Source organism: Microcebus murinus, chromosome 16, assembly GCF_040939455.1.
Source record: "Microcebus murinus isolate Inina chromosome 16, M.murinus_Inina_mat1.0, whole genome shotgun sequence".
NCBI lineage: Eukaryota > Metazoa > Chordata > Mammalia > Primates > Cheirogaleidae > Microcebus > Microcebus murinus.
In genome coordinates, this window is record NC_134119.1 from 3,855,828 (window position 1) to 3,873,669 (window position 17,842).

A 17,842-nucleotide genomic window follows, 5' to 3' on the forward strand; every position below is an offset into this window, starting at 1 on the left:
AATGAACAAATACACAGGTATAAGAGTGCAGGCTCAACATATTTTACTGATAGGAATATGCAACCAACAGAAGACCATGGATCTAGTCTAGCACCACCATTATGCAGGGGAAAGAACTGAAATGAAAAGCCCTGCAAAATGCCTTAAGCCCTTTTAAAAGATCTTTCCACTGCTTCTAGCTGCCTGTTTGAGCCACAAGTAATCCCCTCCGTCTACAAAGCTCAGTTTACAATAAATCTCCTGCAAGATGCTCCTCAGAACCAGCAAGGGAGGAAGGTGAGGCGACCTGCCTGGCCATTTTCCTTTCTCATTTGTCTGAGCCGCCGCCAAGATCCAGCCGCAGTCCCCTAATCACCAGGGCTGCTTGCAGAATTTTAAATAAGATCTGCAGAATGCAGTATCCTCTTGGGCGCTGGTTTTTCCTGGCAGCAACAATGAGAAAGTGACTTTTTGTTCATCTTTCCTGCCCTCTGTGTTTGGGGGCAGCTCCCTTCAGCCAGGCACTATAGCCTCCCATGCCTGAGGCAGGAGCTGTCACTCCCCAGGGGGCCTGGCTGGCTCTTTGAAGCAATCTTCCCTTCTTGTCAAGACCACAGGTTCCTGAAAGAGCTGTCTGAGCCAGGGTGGGGAGCGACAGGCTGCTGTTTCCTAATCACAACCCCCTGAACCAGTGGGGCTCCTGCAGGGCCTGGGTGGAGAATGATTTCAAAGTGCAGAGACAAGTGGAGGAAGGGAGGCAGGGGCAGGAGAAGAGAACCATTCTACATGCTGCAGGTCACCTTTGCCCCCAAGTCAGTGGGTGACTGCCACACACTTGCAGGTGTTAAGACTGGCACACTGTGAACTGCCAGGAGGCTTCACTTTTGGAAAATGGACAAGCAAAGGACTCTGCTCAATCACAACACCTGGGAGACCCCAGCCCCTGAATTCAGAGCCCATTGAAGTGGCATTTGAACACTTTCACCCTTCGCAAGAGCCCAGGTGGACCTCGGCAATGTCTGCAAAGCAATATTGTGCTTTGTCATGGGCAAGGTTGTTTCTTTCCCTCCTGGGTCCCCGAGATGTTCTGTATGAAGCCCTCCTAGAGCAGCAGCATCCTGGAAACACAGCAGCTGGGCAGACTCTGCAAGCCTGTCCCTGTCACCTGTCACACAGGGCCCCTCCAGGTTGGCAGATACCGTGGGGCCCTGTCCAGAGCCCTTCACCAGCAGCACATCTGTGCACCCACTGTGAGGGGGCCGCACTTACTCCCCCACTGCCCTGTTTTCAGCCAGCATATAGGAGGGCAGACAGCGCCGAGGAGAGGGTCTTACAGGTTTGTACAGCCTGCTTCACACATACTCATGCTGGGGAGGGACTATGGGGACTGTTCCCCTCACTGCCTCTTGACCCCAAAGGGAAGAACAGAGCAAAAAGCCATGCAGTAGAGCTGGGGGATGCAGAGCCTCCGTAACCCTCTAAGCAAGACTCAGGACTGCAGTCCCAGCTCCTATGCTGGGGCCAACGTGACAAAGGGTCTCAGCCACGTGTAGCCAAGGCCACGTGAACTCAGGGCCACATCTGTAGGTCTGTGTCTCTGCCTCAAAGAGTGTGCTCTCATTAACCGAGAGTGCCATCCCATTGAATAAGTAAATTGTGTCGTGACTAAAGTGAGCAGACACACAGCTCAGACAGATAAACATCGGCTCCCGAAGGAAAACAGCTATCTACTAATACAATTACCTTTTCAGGGCCCAGGCTCTTTCTCTTCTGCTCCCCCTTCAATGACTAATGTATATTTTAGGGTTTACAGAGTGCCCCTCTCCCCTGCACCCTCCAATCTCCATCCACTGGGGGCTTCACAATTCATTGTTCCGTTTGTTGGAAGCTTCCTGGAACAAGTCTCTGAGTGTTTCATGCTTCATACGGCTCTGTACACAGTTACAAATTAATCAATAAAATCCAATTCCATGGTCCAGCGCTTGCTTTGGGCAAGGCAGAGACGTATTTTATGAGCACTCTGAGTCTCTGTGCCTCTAGTTAACGTCAGGGCAATTAGGCTTCTGAGTACGAATTTTCTCTATTTTTCCATTTCCCCTCTGAAAATGGATCCTGCATTTCCTAATCCCTCTCCTTTAACTCGTGTAGTTTTGTTAATGAAAACAGCCGTTTTCATTACAATGTGGTATTTGGAGTTGGCAAAAAAAATAAAGAGATGAATGAAACAGAATGAAAGGCCCTGAAATAAACTTCAGGTATAAATGGGAGGCTGAAATATGGCAAATAAGTGGGGGAAAGTAGATTAATACCAGCTTTTTATATAAGACCCAGACAACAAAATTTTAGGCTTTGCAGGCCACATATAATCTCTGTCACATCTTCTTCTGATATATACATACACATAGAACCTGTTAAAAAAATATAAAAACCAAGCCAGCCATGGTGGCACATGCTTGTAGTCCCAGGTGCTTGGGAAGCTAAGGCAGGATGATTGCTTGAGTCCCGGAGCTGGAGGCTGCAGGGCACTATGATCACACCTGTGAATAGCCACTGTACTCCAGCCTGGACAACATAGCGAGACCCTGTGTCTAAAAAAACAAAAAGCAAATACACACACACACACACACACACACACACACACACACACTCCATGCCTTGCTCATAAGGGCATATTAAAACAGGTCAAAATCTATATATTATCCATGATCCATTGTTGTCTATATAAACAAAAATAAAAAATGAATCCTTCTATATATATGAATATATACTCACATAAGAAGAAAACATAAAAGAAAATATGTGTGTATTTATGACATAGGGAGATTGAGAGTAAGGAAAGATTTCTTAGAAAAGGCCAAAAAGCACTAATTATAAAGGAAAAGATAGCTCCATTTGACTACATCAAAATATACAGATATATAATACGTCTTCTTAATGACAAAAGAATCAGTTTTTCAGGTTGAAAAACAAGAATTCCATTTCCAATGGTACAGTGAACTAAATTCTCTGATTATCTCCATACTCACACTAAAAACAGCTACAAATGCATATTAAAACATAAATATTTTTAAAACTTAACATGTAAATGAATGGATGGTCTAATTAAAAGGTAAGAAATAGTTAAAAGTCAAGAACCAAGTGAAAACTGAAACCTGGCAAGGTGAGACTACTTTCACTTTGAAGGCATTTGCTAAACCAGAGGAGCTCGACCTTCCATGTTCATGCTCTGGTGGGCTGCGGGGTGCAAGACTCAAAGTCCAGAATGTATCTCGTTGAGAGTCAAATGGAAGATGCGACCTCCATATCTGCGTAAAATTCAGACCTCAGAAGGTCATGCCTCAGGACGTGGGAGAATTAGAAATAAATACTCCCCACCCCCACCACCTGCCCAGAGGACATTAAAAAAAAAAAAAAAAAAACTAAAAACTAACTCCCAAATCAAATTTTATCACTAAGGAGGAAAATGTCTCTCCTGTTAATGTCATAACACTAAGACAGCTTTCTCATGGGTTTACAACCTGAATTCACACTACGTGGGTACCCAGAAAGAACCCCAAAGCCAAGAATTTCATTTAATGTGGTGTCCAGCAGGCGCCCCCAGGCACCTAGCAGAAGCAAAACAAATATTTACTGAAGAAATCCACCATCAAGCCAAGTCTCAAAGTTCCAAAAATATCAACTCGCAGTCAAAAATTTCAACACAAACAAGGAAATGAGTTGCCATAAGTTAGAGCTAACACATAAAACAGAGTCAAATGTGCCGGAACTTCATGTGTTGGCGTTATCAGATGCAAAATATTAAGTGTGTTTTGTAAAAAAAAAAAAAAAAGATTGAAAATAAGAGTAAAGTGGCAAGAGACTATAAACATTATCAAGCAGATTTGAAAGATAATTCAACGGAGCTTTTTGGAAATAAAACATGATACACATTACCAATTAAATTTAAAACTTATTAGACCAATGAAAGTGGTAGGTGGGGGTCACTTGAGAAGCCACTGCAATAGGCCAAGGGTTTCTTCTGGACAAGATAGTATAATAAATAATAACCAGATTTGCCATCCCAAATCGAACACTGGACAGATGTACAAAACAATGGTTTTTAGGACATTGGATATCAAGCAATGACCACAGTGGTGGCTAAGAGAAGAGGCACAGATGAGGTGAGTCTGATGATGTCTCAGCTCGTGGATGGAGAAGTTTTCTACCTCTGGCACCTTTTGTTGGAAAGGCTATACTTTCTCTGATGGATTTCCTTTGAACCTTCATCAGAAGTCAATTGACCACATATGTGTGGTCATTTCTGTACCCTCTATTCTGTTCCATTGACCTTTTTGTCTATTTCAGTGCAAATACCACACTGTCCGGAATACTTTAGCTTTATAGTAAGTCTTAAAGTCATGTGTGTCATCAAGTTAGTGTGATATTTGCACTGAAATAGACAAATAGATCAATAAATGGTGCTGGAAAAACCAGATATCCACATGCATGCATTTGGATATTTATAGTCATTTATCCATACATCATGCCAAACATCATGCCATACATAAAAATTAAGTGAAAATAGACTATGGACCTAAATATAAAACCTAAAAGTAGAAAATTTTAGAGAAAAACTTAGGAGAAAATCTTTGCAGCTGTGGTGAGGCACAGATTTTTTTAGTTATGACACTAAAAACATAATCAACAAAAGAAAAAAAAAACGATAAATTGAATTTCATCAAAATTAAAGACATCTGCTCTTTAAAAGATGCTGCTAGGAGAATAAAAAGGCAAGCCACAAACTGAAAGAAAATATTTGCAAATCACATACCCAAGAAAGGGGTTATAACCAGAATATATAAAGAATTCTCAAAATTCAATAATAAGAAAACAAACAACCCAATTTTTTTTAACAGGCAAAAAATCTAAACAGACACTTCACCAAAGGTGACGTAGAAATCGTGAATAAGCAGATAAAAAGATGCTCAATATCATCAGTTATTAGGGAAAAGCAAATCCAAATTATAATGAGATGCCAGTACATACCTACTAAAATGACTAAAATGAAAAAGAATGACCATACCAAGTGTCAGCAAGGATGTAGTGAAACTGAAACTCTCATATACTGCTAGTGGAGATGTAAAATGCTATAACCACTCAGGACAACAGTTCGGCAGCTTCTTACAAAGTTAATACATCTCCCATATGATCTAGCCGTTCCACTCCTAAGTATTTAAAGCATATGTCCATACAAAGACTTGCATATGGATATTTATAGTCATTTTATTTGTAATAGCCCAAAACCAAAACAAAACAAATGTCTACCAACAAATGAACACAAACAAATTGTGACATATCCACTCAATGACATCCTATTTAGCAATAAAAAAGAATGAATTCTGGATACACACAAAAACCATGAATGAACCTCAAAACAGTAATGCTTCCAGAAAAAAAAAAGCCAAATTCAAAGGGGAAAAAAAGCATATATACTTCTATAGTGCAAGCACATCAGTGGTTACCTGAGGATACAAAGGAGTCAGAATGGGCAGGATAGAGGAAATGAGGAAACTTTGGGGGGTGATGGGTATGTTCATGGTCTTGATTATACTGCTGCTTTTCACAGGTATATATATATATATAATAAGTCAAAACTTATTAAATTGTATACTTTAAATATGTGCAGTTTATTAAAATTCAATTATACTTCAATAAAGCTTTACAAAACACCTCAGTGGATTAAAAAAAAACTAGTAAAATTTTAAAGATAGATCTGAACAAGGTATCCAGATTATAGCATGGATAAACAAAGTTATTAAAAGTAGGAGTTAGAAATGAAAGATAGAGATGGTCTAGCATACATTATTTCAGCGTTTCAGAAAGACAGGAGAGAGAACAAGATAGAGGCAATGTTTGAAGAACAATGGCTGTCAATTTTCTAGGGAGACGTCAGTCCACAAATCATGAAAGCCAGATGGATTCCTAGTAGAATAAATAAAAAGTAACATATGCCTATATACATTAAAGTAAAACTATAGAACACCAAAGAAAAACAGAAGATCTTAAAGGTAGCCAGAGATAAAAGACTTTCAAAAGATAGATGAGCAGCCAAATGGCTGACCTCACCACAATATGAGGCAACAGGATGGTGCAATGATAGCTCTGATGCACTGAGAGAAAAATCACTGTCAACCTAGAATTGTGTACCTAGCAAAAACAATTTTCAACAACCAGGATGAAATAAATATATTTTCAGGGTAATAAAATATGAGAGAGTTCTCATCCCTAAAGGGAATTCTAAAGACTATGCTTTAGGCAGAAGAAAATAATCCCAGAAAGAAGATATAATAACACGCAGAAAAGAACGAAAAGACAAGATATGGGTGATTATGTGGGTACATATAAATAAATGGGCTTAAAAAAGACATAATACACTTTGAAAGATATTTTTAGTATATGTAACAAGCAAAGAATATATACAAATCTAGGATATATATAGAATCCTATAAATTATATTTGTCATTAAATAATCTGATAACAACAAACATTAGTAAGTGTATGGGGAAAAGGTAAACTCTCGCTCATGGGATGAAACAGTCTACAGCAATTAACAGGAATAAATTTGACCAATATGTACTGACATGATGAGATCTCCAAAAACATAATGTTGACCTTAAAAATCAAACTGCAGAATGATAAATTCAGTATGATATTTATATACCTAACTTTAAAGACACAACACAATATTATATATTATCAATGGAGACATTGATTTGCAATCAAGGTAGGAGCATAAATTGAAATGATTTGTGCCAAAAGCATAAAACTATGTAATTACTGTTTTAATTTTTATTTTCTATATAATATAAATATGACATATAAGGTAATATTGTATTAAGACAACTGAAGCAAAAATGGGAAAATGAATCAAGAAGTAGGCTTCTTTTTTGAGGAAAGGACACAAGAGTTAGATGATACATAGATACATAGGTGGGTGGGTGTATGAATGGATAAATATCTACATACATAACATATGAGGGTGGGTGGGTGGATGGATAGTGTGGAAGGCAGAATAAAGACCTCCCCCCGAAAGATGTCCATGTCCAAATCCCCAGAACCTTTGAATATATTACTTTATATGGCAAAAGGGCGTTTGAAGATGTGATTAGGGCTGCTGACCTCCAGATGGTGAGATTACCCCAGACTCACCAGGTGAGCCCAATCTAATCACATCAGTCCTTAAAAATGAAAGAAGAGGCAGAAGATTGGGTCAGAGAGATGAGAATGAAGAGGAAGGAGAGAAGGTCTTAGACAAGGTAGCATGAAGAAAAGAAAATACATAAATAAAGAAAGAAAGTGTGAGAGCTCTCAACCTAACCTCAGTGGTTTGGGATACGGAGGGAGGGGAGCTACGAGCTAAGGAACTGAATTCTGCCCATGGCCCGAATGTGCAGGAACCTGAGTCTCCCCTGGACCCTCCAGAAAGGAATGCAGCCCTTGGCACTTTGATTTTAGTCCAGTGAGACCCATGATGGACTTTTAACCTACAGAACTGTAAAGTGATAAATGTGTGCCATTTAAAACAGCACACAAAGTTTGGTGATTTGCTACAGCAGCAACAGAAAACTAATACAGACAGGCAGGCAGGCAGGCAAACGATCTCTTACTTCAACATATAGAAGTTTTTCTGTCTGGTTATCTGCAAAGTAAATATTTGTAAAATATTTGATCATAAATTGCCATGTGAAAAATAAGATGGATTTCAATATGTGTAGTCCTTTTGAAGAGAAAAAAACAAGTTCTATGTATAGCCTCCTGAACAGTGAATTGGAAGCACTTTTAGAATTAGGGGTCACCTCCCAGTATTTTCCCAACACCAGCACTCAGAACTGGACACGGACTCCACGTCTCTGAAGATTAGCCAGACGTGAAGGAGAATGGGAGGGGATATTTCTTCAAGAAGCTCTATCATCTAACCATGTGACTTCATCACCAGAAAATTAATTAAATTTGAGACTTTATGTGGATCAAACAAACTGGTAGTCTCCTTTATTAAATCTTTGCAGGCCAAATGCTGTCCAACCAATGGCTTATTAAGAAATTTCTCTTTAAAGAGAACCCTTTCCCTGTACGTCCGGTAGCATACTCTCTTATAAAACACCTCCCCAGTCAAAGATGTGCCCCACACATTAAAAGCGCAAGTCTTAGCAACTGCTAAAAACTTTCTTGTATGATGATGGGAGCTGATGATGGAAAATACTGAATCTGAAACTCAGAATCCTAATTCTACTAGCCAGGTTAGCCTAGGAAAGCCCTTTGTTGCAGACACACCCTGGGGTGACCCCCATGAGTCACACCCTTCCTTCGGTATGCATAGAACCTGTAACTTCCTTCTAACAGAATATGGCAACAGTAAGGGTACTTTGCTGATGCAATTAAAGTCCCTAATCAGAAGGTAGATTGTCCTGGGTGGGCCTTACCTAATCAGGTGAACCCTTTAGAAATGGGTTCTGAGGTCAGAGACACTGTCTCCATTGTTAGCTTTTAAGAAGTAAGCTGCCATGAATTCCATGCCTCAGAAACGAATCCTGCCAACAGTCTGAGGGGTCTTGAGGGCAGATCCTTCCCTGGTCGAGCCTCCAGAGGAGAGTGCAGCCCAGCTGACACCTTGAAATCAGCCTTGTGAGGCCTTAGCAGAGGTTGCACCTGAACTATGCCCAGACTTCTGACCTGCAGAACCTCTGAGATAAGAAATGGGTGTCGTTTCATCCCATGATATGGTAATTTGTTACATTTCATAGAAAATGGATACACATTTAAGTTCTTTAAACCACTGTTCCCTTATCTATAAGATGGATAATAAAAACCTGCACCTCGGAGAATCCTTTTAAGGATCTGATGAGATCACAGACAAGAAATCATTCTTAAAATCTTGTCCAAATGGTAAAAGGTGTTGAAAGAAAGACATTGGAATTGGACCCACTTCAAGATAAGCAAAGTGGGGCCTCCGTTCCCTTGAGGAGGCCCCACTCCCATCCTGATGGGCATGGCCTGGACAGACCAGCGTTCCTGCAAATTCAGGCCTTCGCTGGCATGCCCACGTGATTCTGTGCCTGTGTGAGGGCTCTGACCTTGCCTGGGAGCCAGCTGGCAGCCTGTGTGTCAATGGAAGTCGCTCTTACCCAGCTGAACTGAGAGGACACTGCTGCTGCCCCCAAGGCCTCACCTCCCTGCTGGTGTCGGGGCTGCAAAGGCACCTGCTTCAGAAACAGCAGTTCTGCAGTGAGGCCCAGTGCCTCAGGCTCAGGGTCACTGCATGACCTCAGGCAAGCCCATCCTAAGCCCATCCGTTTTCCCATCTGGACAACAAGTGCATTGGCCTGGATCTATGATTCCATCTTCTAAGCACAAGAATAATAAGCAGCATTTATGGGGAGCCCTTACCATTTGCCAAGCACGTGCTTAGGACTTCTCATGCCTGACCTCATGGAAGCCTCAGGATAATCCTCTGAGTGCCAGCTCAGCTCTGCCCTAAATAGCTATGTGGCCTTAGCTGATTTACTTCCATGTTTTGGGTCTTCATTTCCCAATCTTTAAAATGGGTACTCTGGTGGTATACATCTGTATTGGTTCCTGTGCTGCACAGCACATCGCCACTAATTCAGCAGCTTAACCACGACAGAGGTCAGACACCCAGGTGTGGCCTGACTGGCTGATCTGCCCAGCATCTCACAGGCTAAAATCAACAGCTGGCCAGGCTGGCTGTTGGAGGAACTCCTTTCCCTGTGGGTGAAGGAATGGAGTCCCTAATGCTGGCCTCATGAGCGAGGTTCTTGAACAGACTATGTTGGCCCAAGAACTGCGGGTGGGTTCGCAAGGGATCCCAGAGAGACATCTCAAGGCATGCTGGAGACCCTCCGGGAGCCCCGGCCTTGCTTGAGAAATTGTCCCCAATAGCCTCCATGTGTGGGCGCCTGGCACACAGCAGGTACACAGGAATGTTTGTCAAAGTCTTGGGAAGGCGAGAGCTGTTAATGAGGCACCCCGCCCTTCCTCTCCCCAAGTCCTCAGGCTCCACAGTTGTCATTTGGAGTAATTTGGTGTTTCCTCGTTAGTCAGATGCTCAGGGAGTAACAATCAAGTGCCAACATCCCTGTGCTCAAAGAGCCCCAGGCAGCTACTCTTTGGTCTGGATGGCATGCATCCCCCTTCCTCTGAAGTTTCCCTTGGGGGACTGTCCCTCCCCACTCCACCAGGTCTGTCGGGGTTAGGGCTGATGGCTTAGGCCTAGAAGTCCCTGTTATACAGGCAGTGTTCCTTCTTTTGTTCAGGCTACTTTGAGTTGGGCTTCTGTCCCAAGGGTCCAGAATGACCCATGAAATAAAGCATGTGTCAAAAAAATGATGGGCATTGGGAAAGACAAGTGGTTTGAGCAGCATGAACCTTCACCTCTGCAAGCGTGCTCACGGGCCGGTGCCAGCAGCTCACCGGCGCGTGCTGGAAACGCAGAGTCCCAGGCCCCACCCCAGACCTGCTGAATCCGACTGCAGGAAACTCCAGGCCACTAGAATGCCTAGTCTCAGCTGGGGAATGACACTTGTTGGTTCAAATCTGGGTCCTTGGGGAGGTGGTCTGATCTCTCCATGTCAGTACCCTCATGAGAACAACGGGGCTAATAACGCCATCGGCGTCATGCAGTCCCTGTAGGATCTAACGAGGCAATGCACACAACACCACAATGAGTACTGTGCCTGGCACATAGCAAGCGCTCAGATCGGCAATGTCACTTCTGGATGTGTAGTCCCAGCAGAGAGGGGGACTTAAGAGGAGAGGTCATCTCCAGCCACCAGGTTCTGAGCAGCTGCAGGGGAGGGCTAGGAATGTGTGTTGCCCCTTGAAGGATATCTGGGCTTTGGATAAAATATCGACAGCAGGGAGGGAAGGCTACACCCATCCCAGGAAGGGCAGAATGTTGACAGCCTGAATGTGGGGGACGGATCGCATTGCCAGAGATCTAGGTTCAGAGTATGGCGTAGGGACTGGGGTGAGGGCAAAGGCGGCACCAAATCACACTGAGTGGGAGGGAGGAGATTGTGGGCAAATGAGACCAAAAACTTTCTGGGGGACAGAAAGCGGGTAGGGGCTAGTTAAAGAATCTATTTTTTAATTTATACGTAATGGGCAGCCTAAAGGGTTTTGGGCAAAGGAGCAAGATAATCCAACAGTGACGTCATGAAAGAATGGTATTAAAATCCACGTGTCCCTCCATTTGTTGTTGGTAGATACGTGCATGTGCATGTTGCAAAGAAAAGTCTGGAAAGGTGTACCCTTAAATGTTAACGGTCCTTATCTCTGAGTGGCCAGGTGACTACGATGTTTTATTGTCTTCTCTTTGCTCATCTGTATTGTCTATTTTTCTGCAAAGGACATACATTGCTTGCATAATTTAAAAAGCGATGAAAGCTGTAAATAATTAACATGTTCTCTCTTCAGGACTTAAATTGGACGGATGTGTTTTCGACCCAGTTATTTCAAATATTTGCTAGATCCCTAGCCTCAGAAAGGCACCACTGAGAAAGGTACCGGCGGGAGGGCTCTGCAGGCGGACTGATGGGAAACAGACTCAGTCCTTTTCTCTGAAACTCCAGACCCTGCAAAACAGGAACTCTTCCTCTAGAGCACAGAGGTGTCTTTCAAATCCCATGCTAAGTTCATCTGGGGGGTTTAGCCAAATTGTGACTCGCAGTTCCTAACACTGGCCCGTGTGGAAATGACAGAGGTAGCCTCACACCCTACCTTTTGGGGTTGATCTTTAGTTTTCTCTGCTTGCCGCTCTGATGAGGCGTCTTGGCCCTCTGAGGAGGTGGTCCTTTCTTCCGCTCTGGCTCAGACACGGGGTCCTGGGACATCACCCCTGAGACTGTGGGGTGGGAGAGCTGAAAATACCAGGCACATTGGCATCATGTTGCTCAAGGCCCTCACCAAGGGAAGGGCTCTCTGTCCGCAGACAGGAAGCATCTACAGAAATCAGGGCATGGCCGTGCTGCGTGGACAGACAGCCTGGGCCCCTAAGAGGTGCCCAGCAGGCACCTGCAGAGCATCCTGAACAAAACCTTCTAAAACTTCTCCTGGGCGGGGTCTGCAGAGGGAGGCCTGGGAAACACCAGAGCCAGCTGCCTTTCCCTCCCACCAGGAGGACTGCACTGGACCTGGGGCCCCCATCTTAGACTCAACCTGCTCTGGACTAACCTGCCACTCTGGGCATGACGAAAGCACTGCCTCCACCTTCAGGCTCCGCCCAGAGAAAGCAGACCAGGATTCTGGACCCCAGGCCTGGGTCGTCCGATAGGGTTAAATTAGAGCTGGGGGCCCGGGACCCCTCTCAGCAGCCCTGGCCCAGGCCACCCCAGAGCAGGACTAAGCCCTGTTACTAAATCCAATGTGCAGACTCACTCTGGGATGGAACTACACACACTGACCACCTAATCACCCAGTGAAAACACCCTTGGGCATCGCTGTTCCCAGGAACCTCCAAGGTAGGTTTGGGTCCACTCATAGGGATTATTTCTCCAGAGCCTCTGGTATAATGACTCTCTCCTTCTAGGAGTTTGTTGTTTTGTTTTGTTTCTTTTTGCCTAGAGTCTATCTCTCAATAAAAGTTTCTGTTTTATGCTCTTGGATTACCCAGAGAGCTCTCCTCCGTGGTGCAGTGCTTCCTTTTACTTTTTTGCCTCTGTTCCCAGGAAGCTCAGTTAAATGTTATGTCTAGTTATGAACAATATCTCACCTAGAGTCTCGGGTATAATAATTCTTTCCTTGGAAAGTTATTTCTTTCCAAGACTTTGTTTTGCTTGGTTTGCACTTTTGCCCTTTATCCTTTCCCCATCCTTCCTTGGGAACCAGCACGTGCTGCAGGGGACGGCTTCACACTCCTTTCCTGCCCACCAAGCATCTGTCAGCCCCTGGGGCCTGGGCAAAGCTGGGCGTTACCTTGGGTATCTGAGCTGGCCTTCCTTCTCCAGGCCTCGTCCGGGTCCCTCCTCCATCGCTCACGGGCAGGGCGGCAGGACCCTCATCCCGGAGGCCGCCACCGGGGAAGTGCAGGGCCGAGTACACCGATACCGTCTTCCCCTTCTGCTCCGAGGGCAGAGGGAGGCTGCGTCTCAAGCAACACCACGTGAGCTGGGGCTCGGCCTTCAGCGAGGGGAATGGGCTCTGGTCCCTGCAGGTCCTGGGGGTCCCTGAGTGGGAAGACAAGGCCAGCTCGGGCCAGCTGGGGGGCACGGCCTGGGGCTGAGGGAGGGCGGTGAGGAAGGAGCTGGGCTGGAGGAAACAGCAGGGATTGAGCCCTGATGGAGGGTCTTCCAGGGCCTTCCCAGGAGGCACCCCCGGCTCCCAGCTGGGTGCCCAGGGACTCAGGGCAGCCCCAGAGGGCCTGGCCCTTGGGAAAGTGCTGCCCACGCAGAAGTGATGAATGGCTCGAGTCTCACCCTCTCTGTCCTGAGCCGTGGGGGCCTCACACATGGGGGTAGATGGAGAGGAGGTAGTCTCCCTGGGGGCCCCTAGGGCTGGGCTGCAAGACAGGGGGGTCCCCAGGCCTGGTCCAACAAAGGATACCTCTTCCTTGGTCCACCCAGTCCTACAGAGAGAGTCCTGGCCTTGCCCAGGGCCCTGGGGAATGGGCAGTGGAGAGGGGGCCTCTGCCCGAGGTAACCTGAGCAGGTACTTGGGGAAAAAGGCATTGTCTGCTGCAGTAGCATGGACCCTGGGAGCCTGAGGCTGGGCAGCGGGCAGGGTGTGATGCCCGGGGACCAGGGCTGCAGGATGCCACGGGGGCACCTGGTCCCTCAGCCCCGCTTGCTTCAGAGCAACAGAAGCAGCAGCAGAGGAGGCTCTAGAAGACTCCAGGGGCTCGCCTGCCTGCCCGGCACTCCCGTGCTCCCTGCCTGGAGCCTCCCTGGGGTCACTGTCCTGCTCCTGCGAGGCAGCCTGTGCAGGTACCCCTGGGGTCTGTGCCCCCACAGGCTCCAGTCGCTCCCAGCTGCCCAGTGCCTCCACTTTTAGCTTCTTCCTCTCCAAGTGGAGCCGGTCCTCCCCAGGGCCACTGCTGGGCCGTATCAGGATGGTTTGGGCCCAGGGGCAGGTCTCCGTCATGCCCCCAGCACCTCGGGCGCCTTCTTCCAGCTTGGAGTCTGGCAAAACCAGTTTGGGAGCCTCTAGGTCACCTCCTTTAAGGGAGTCAGGTGCTGGGGGCAGCTGCTGCCCCAGTTCCCACCTCCCATTTGGAGAAAACAGAGGGCTCTTGCTGCCCAAACAGGGGGTGTCTCTGTCACCAAGTGTAAGGGAGGACACAGCCCTGTCCACCCTGGGCTGGTCACTGTCATCTGCTCTGGCCACCGTCTCCCTGTGCTTAGGGGGCTCAGTCACCAGGGAGGCGTCTGGGGCTCCAGGGCTTCCCCAAGGCTCTGGCCTAGCCCCTCCGGAGATGTCCCCAGGGATATTGCCCCCTGCTGCCTCTTCTCTGGGAGGAAGGTCCGGCTCTGTCCTACTGCCTGCTCTCACCTCCCTGGCTTTCTTGCCCCTGTGGGGGCTGGCTTTCATTTTCTGGTAGAGTCTCTTGAACGTCTCATTCCCATATACTTGCCACTTCTCCTGGGAGAACAGCTTCAGCCTCCTCTGGCCGCATTTCTTGCTGTCTGCTCTGCCCTTGCAGGCTGCCCCCTCCGCTGTGGTAGTTCTCTTTCCCTCCTGGTCCTCTGCAGGGCCCGGGGCGTCTCCAGGGGGCGTCCATGGCAGGTCTTCCACAGCAGCCTGTCTGACCAGGGCCCGAGGGTGCCCGCTGGGGACAGCAGCCCAGGTCAGCCCCGAGCGGCAGCCCGGCCGGGCTGGGGTGAGCCTGGGGCTCAGGGGCTTCTGTGTCCTGGGGCAGGCATCCTGAGGGCCCAGTGGCTCCCGCCACATCCTGGAGCCCTCCACGAAGGGCAGCGAGTTGCTCCTGGTGACGGGGACGCACTCCACGGTGGACTGCTGGGTGGGGACGGAGTGGAAGAAGAGGGGCCGAGAGGCGTCCGGAGGCGTCAAGGTGGAGCGCGCGGGGCCGAGCGCCGCCCTCCTGCGGCCTGGCTCGGGCGCGCGGATGTCGAAGTGGAAGGAGTCCTTGTAGGTGTAGGGCATGGGCAGGTCGATGCTGCCCTGCTTGGACAGGCCGGTCTTGCGGGGCCGCACGGTGTCCAGCTGCGCGTCGTCCACCACCGCCTGGTTGTGCGAGATGAGCTGGGCGATGCGCTCCTCCAGCCGCCTCTTCTCCAGCTCCAGGCCGGCCGCCCGCGCGCCCCCGGGCCCCGAGCCCGGGCCCGCCTCGCCCTCGGACTCGGCGCTGCGCTCCGACAGGCTGTGCAGGGGGCTGGGGGGCGCCGGCGGCTGCTCCGCGCTGTCTGAGCGGGACAGGTAGCCCGAGTCGGTGCTCTCGCACTTCCGCAGCCGGGCCTCGGAGGCCTTGACGTCCCAGGGCCTCTCCGACGTGGCCTGCTGCCGCTGCAGCGAACTCGGCTTGCCGGCCGGTGGGGACCTCTGCTCCAGCAGCTTCCGCCAGGGCTGCGAGCCAGCTGGCGGGGGCCCGGGGGACGTGGTGTGGGCAGGGTCCCCAGGCCCTTCTCTGTCGGCAGGTGTGGACCCTTGGCAGGGAACAGCCTCCGTCTTCGTACCTAGGTTCTTGGCAACAAACGACATGTGCGCGTCTGGAGAAAGAGGTCCCTGCGACGCGCCCTCACTCAGCCTCTGGCTTTGGCTTTCCCCACTGCTGTCCGCTCTGGAGGGCTCTCCGGTCCTGTCCCCCTCCTCCAGAAGGCTGCCCCCACCAGCCTCGGACTCTGAGGACAGCCGGGAGTTGTTGAGGTGGGTCTGGGTTCGCCTGTGCTTGTACAGGTTGCTCTGGGTCTTAAAGGCTATGCCGCAGGTGGCGCACGGGAACGGCCTCTCGCCCGTGTGCGACCGGATGTGCTTCTCCAAGACGCTGGGCTTTAGGCAGTCCCGGCCACAGTGCGGGCACAGGTGCTTGCCAGCATTCCGCACCTTGCCTGGGCTGCCCAGCGTGGGACCCAGGCCCGGCGACAGGACAGGTAGAGTGCCCACGATGTTCACAGTCAGCGTTGGGGCCGCTGGCTTCCCCACCTGGGTAGGGCCAGGCCCTTCAGGCTGCAGCAGGGGGCTAAGGATGAAGGGCATGCTGCCTCCATCCAGGCTGCGGGTTACGAGGGGGGCCCGTGGCTGGAGGCCCCCAGGAGGCACGGTGTGGTACAGCGGGATGGGCAGGGCCTTCAGGAACACGGTGGGGGCCAAGCCCTGCTCTGGAGGCAGGATGACAGGGCCCAGGGCCAGGTGAGGTGAGGCTTGGCCACCTGGGGCCCCTGGGGGGCCAGGAGTGGGAGCTGGCTGGTCCCTGGCAGGAGGGGCAGGACAGGTGGGTTCTGGAACCTCCATTCCACACCATCTGGGCAGTCCAAGATGCTGGGCAACCTGTGGGCAACAACCAAACTTTACCATGGGTACCACTCTTCTCTCGTCATACATAAAGTCTTCCCTACCCACAACAGGCATTTCACCACCCTGCTGAAGCCTGACTACAATCCTCCAGGAAAAGTACTTTTATCACATGTTACAGAAGGGGAAACTGAGACTCAGAGAGCAAAAGTGATTTGTCACATGGCTGATAAGTGGCAAAATGGGATTTGGACCAAGGTCTGTCTGAATCCTATCTGTCATTTAACATGACCACAGGGGATGCCTGATTCCTGTTCTCTACATAGGTCCACAGCAGGTCTGTTACCCTTATGCCCTAGCATTGGCACAGCACCCTCTGCAAAGAAGTCACTCAGAAAATGTGCTGACTTCATGAAAAAAAAAAGTCATGTAGCTTGCTGGAGTCCTCAAAGTCTACAGTGATTCCATGCAAGTCCCTTTCCTCATCTGAGACCCAGTTTCCAGATCCGTGAGACTGACAGGAGTCGGGCCCAACCCACTTTGGGGCTCTGAGTCTCAGCTACAGGACGAAACTGACCCATAGGGGGGCTTGCCAGATTTAGCGAACAAAAATCCAGAACTCCCAAGTGAATCTGAATTTCAGATAAACAATGAAGAATTCTTTAGTATAAGTATGTCCCAAATCACCCATGAGTCATGCTTATACTAAAACACTGTGCATTGTTTATTTAAAATTCAAATGTAATTGGTCACCCTGTATTTGATCTGATGATACCACTAGCAAAAGGAACAATTCCTTGGTCTCTGGTCAAGGCTTAGGTCTATACTCAAAGGTGGGGCCTCCAAAGCTCCTCTAGATCCAACTGAAACCAAATTGGTTCCCTCTAAGCCAAAAAGAATTACAGGGTAAATGCTAGGGAAAGGAGCAGGAGAGGCCTGGCCACATTCTTCAAATCACAAAGGAAAGGCCAGGTGCAATGAGGAAATTTTGGACAGCCCCATGGCTAGAGGATCAGGGGTTCCCAGGTCCTATTTCCCATCTCCCAGCCACCTACCCCCCAGGAACTCCATAAGCACACTTCACCCATCCCCAGCTCAGGTCCCAGAGGAAAAATATCTACATGCCTGTCTATACCAGTAAGGTTGTCTAAGTAGGGTGTGGTAAAAGTCACAGCATGCCAGAGCCAGCTCAGACCACTCCCACTTCATCTCAAGAGTGCTGATTGTTAAATATTCAGGAATTTTGCAAGCCAGTTGTTAAACACAGCCATAATTAAAAGTTAAACTATATAAACTTACAACTAAATAAATTATATTAAAAACAAAGATACTATACCCAGGTATCTACACACAAAAGAATGAAGTTGGATCCCTATCTCACACCATATACAAAAATTAATTCAAA

The 17,842-nt window shown here is 48.3% G+C and overlaps 1 protein-coding gene across 1 annotated transcript in view; it reads right to left on the reverse strand.

Annotated features, from left to right (window-relative positions):
• The window catches only part of ZNF831 (zinc finger protein 831), a 106,476-nt gene that overhangs the window by 50,732 nt on the left and 37,902 nt on the right, over positions 1–17,842 (reverse strand). Inside the window, exons 2-3 of the mRNA XM_075993391.1 lie at positions 12,949–16,473; positions 11,755–11,894 (exon numbers count right to left, since the gene is read on the reverse strand). Coding sequence (XP_075849506.1) covers positions 11,755–11,894; positions 12,949–16,437 — 3,629 coding nt within the window. The 5' untranslated portion in view covers positions 16,438–16,473. The remainder of the gene's footprint in view (positions 1–11,754; positions 11,895–12,948; positions 16,474–17,842) is intronic.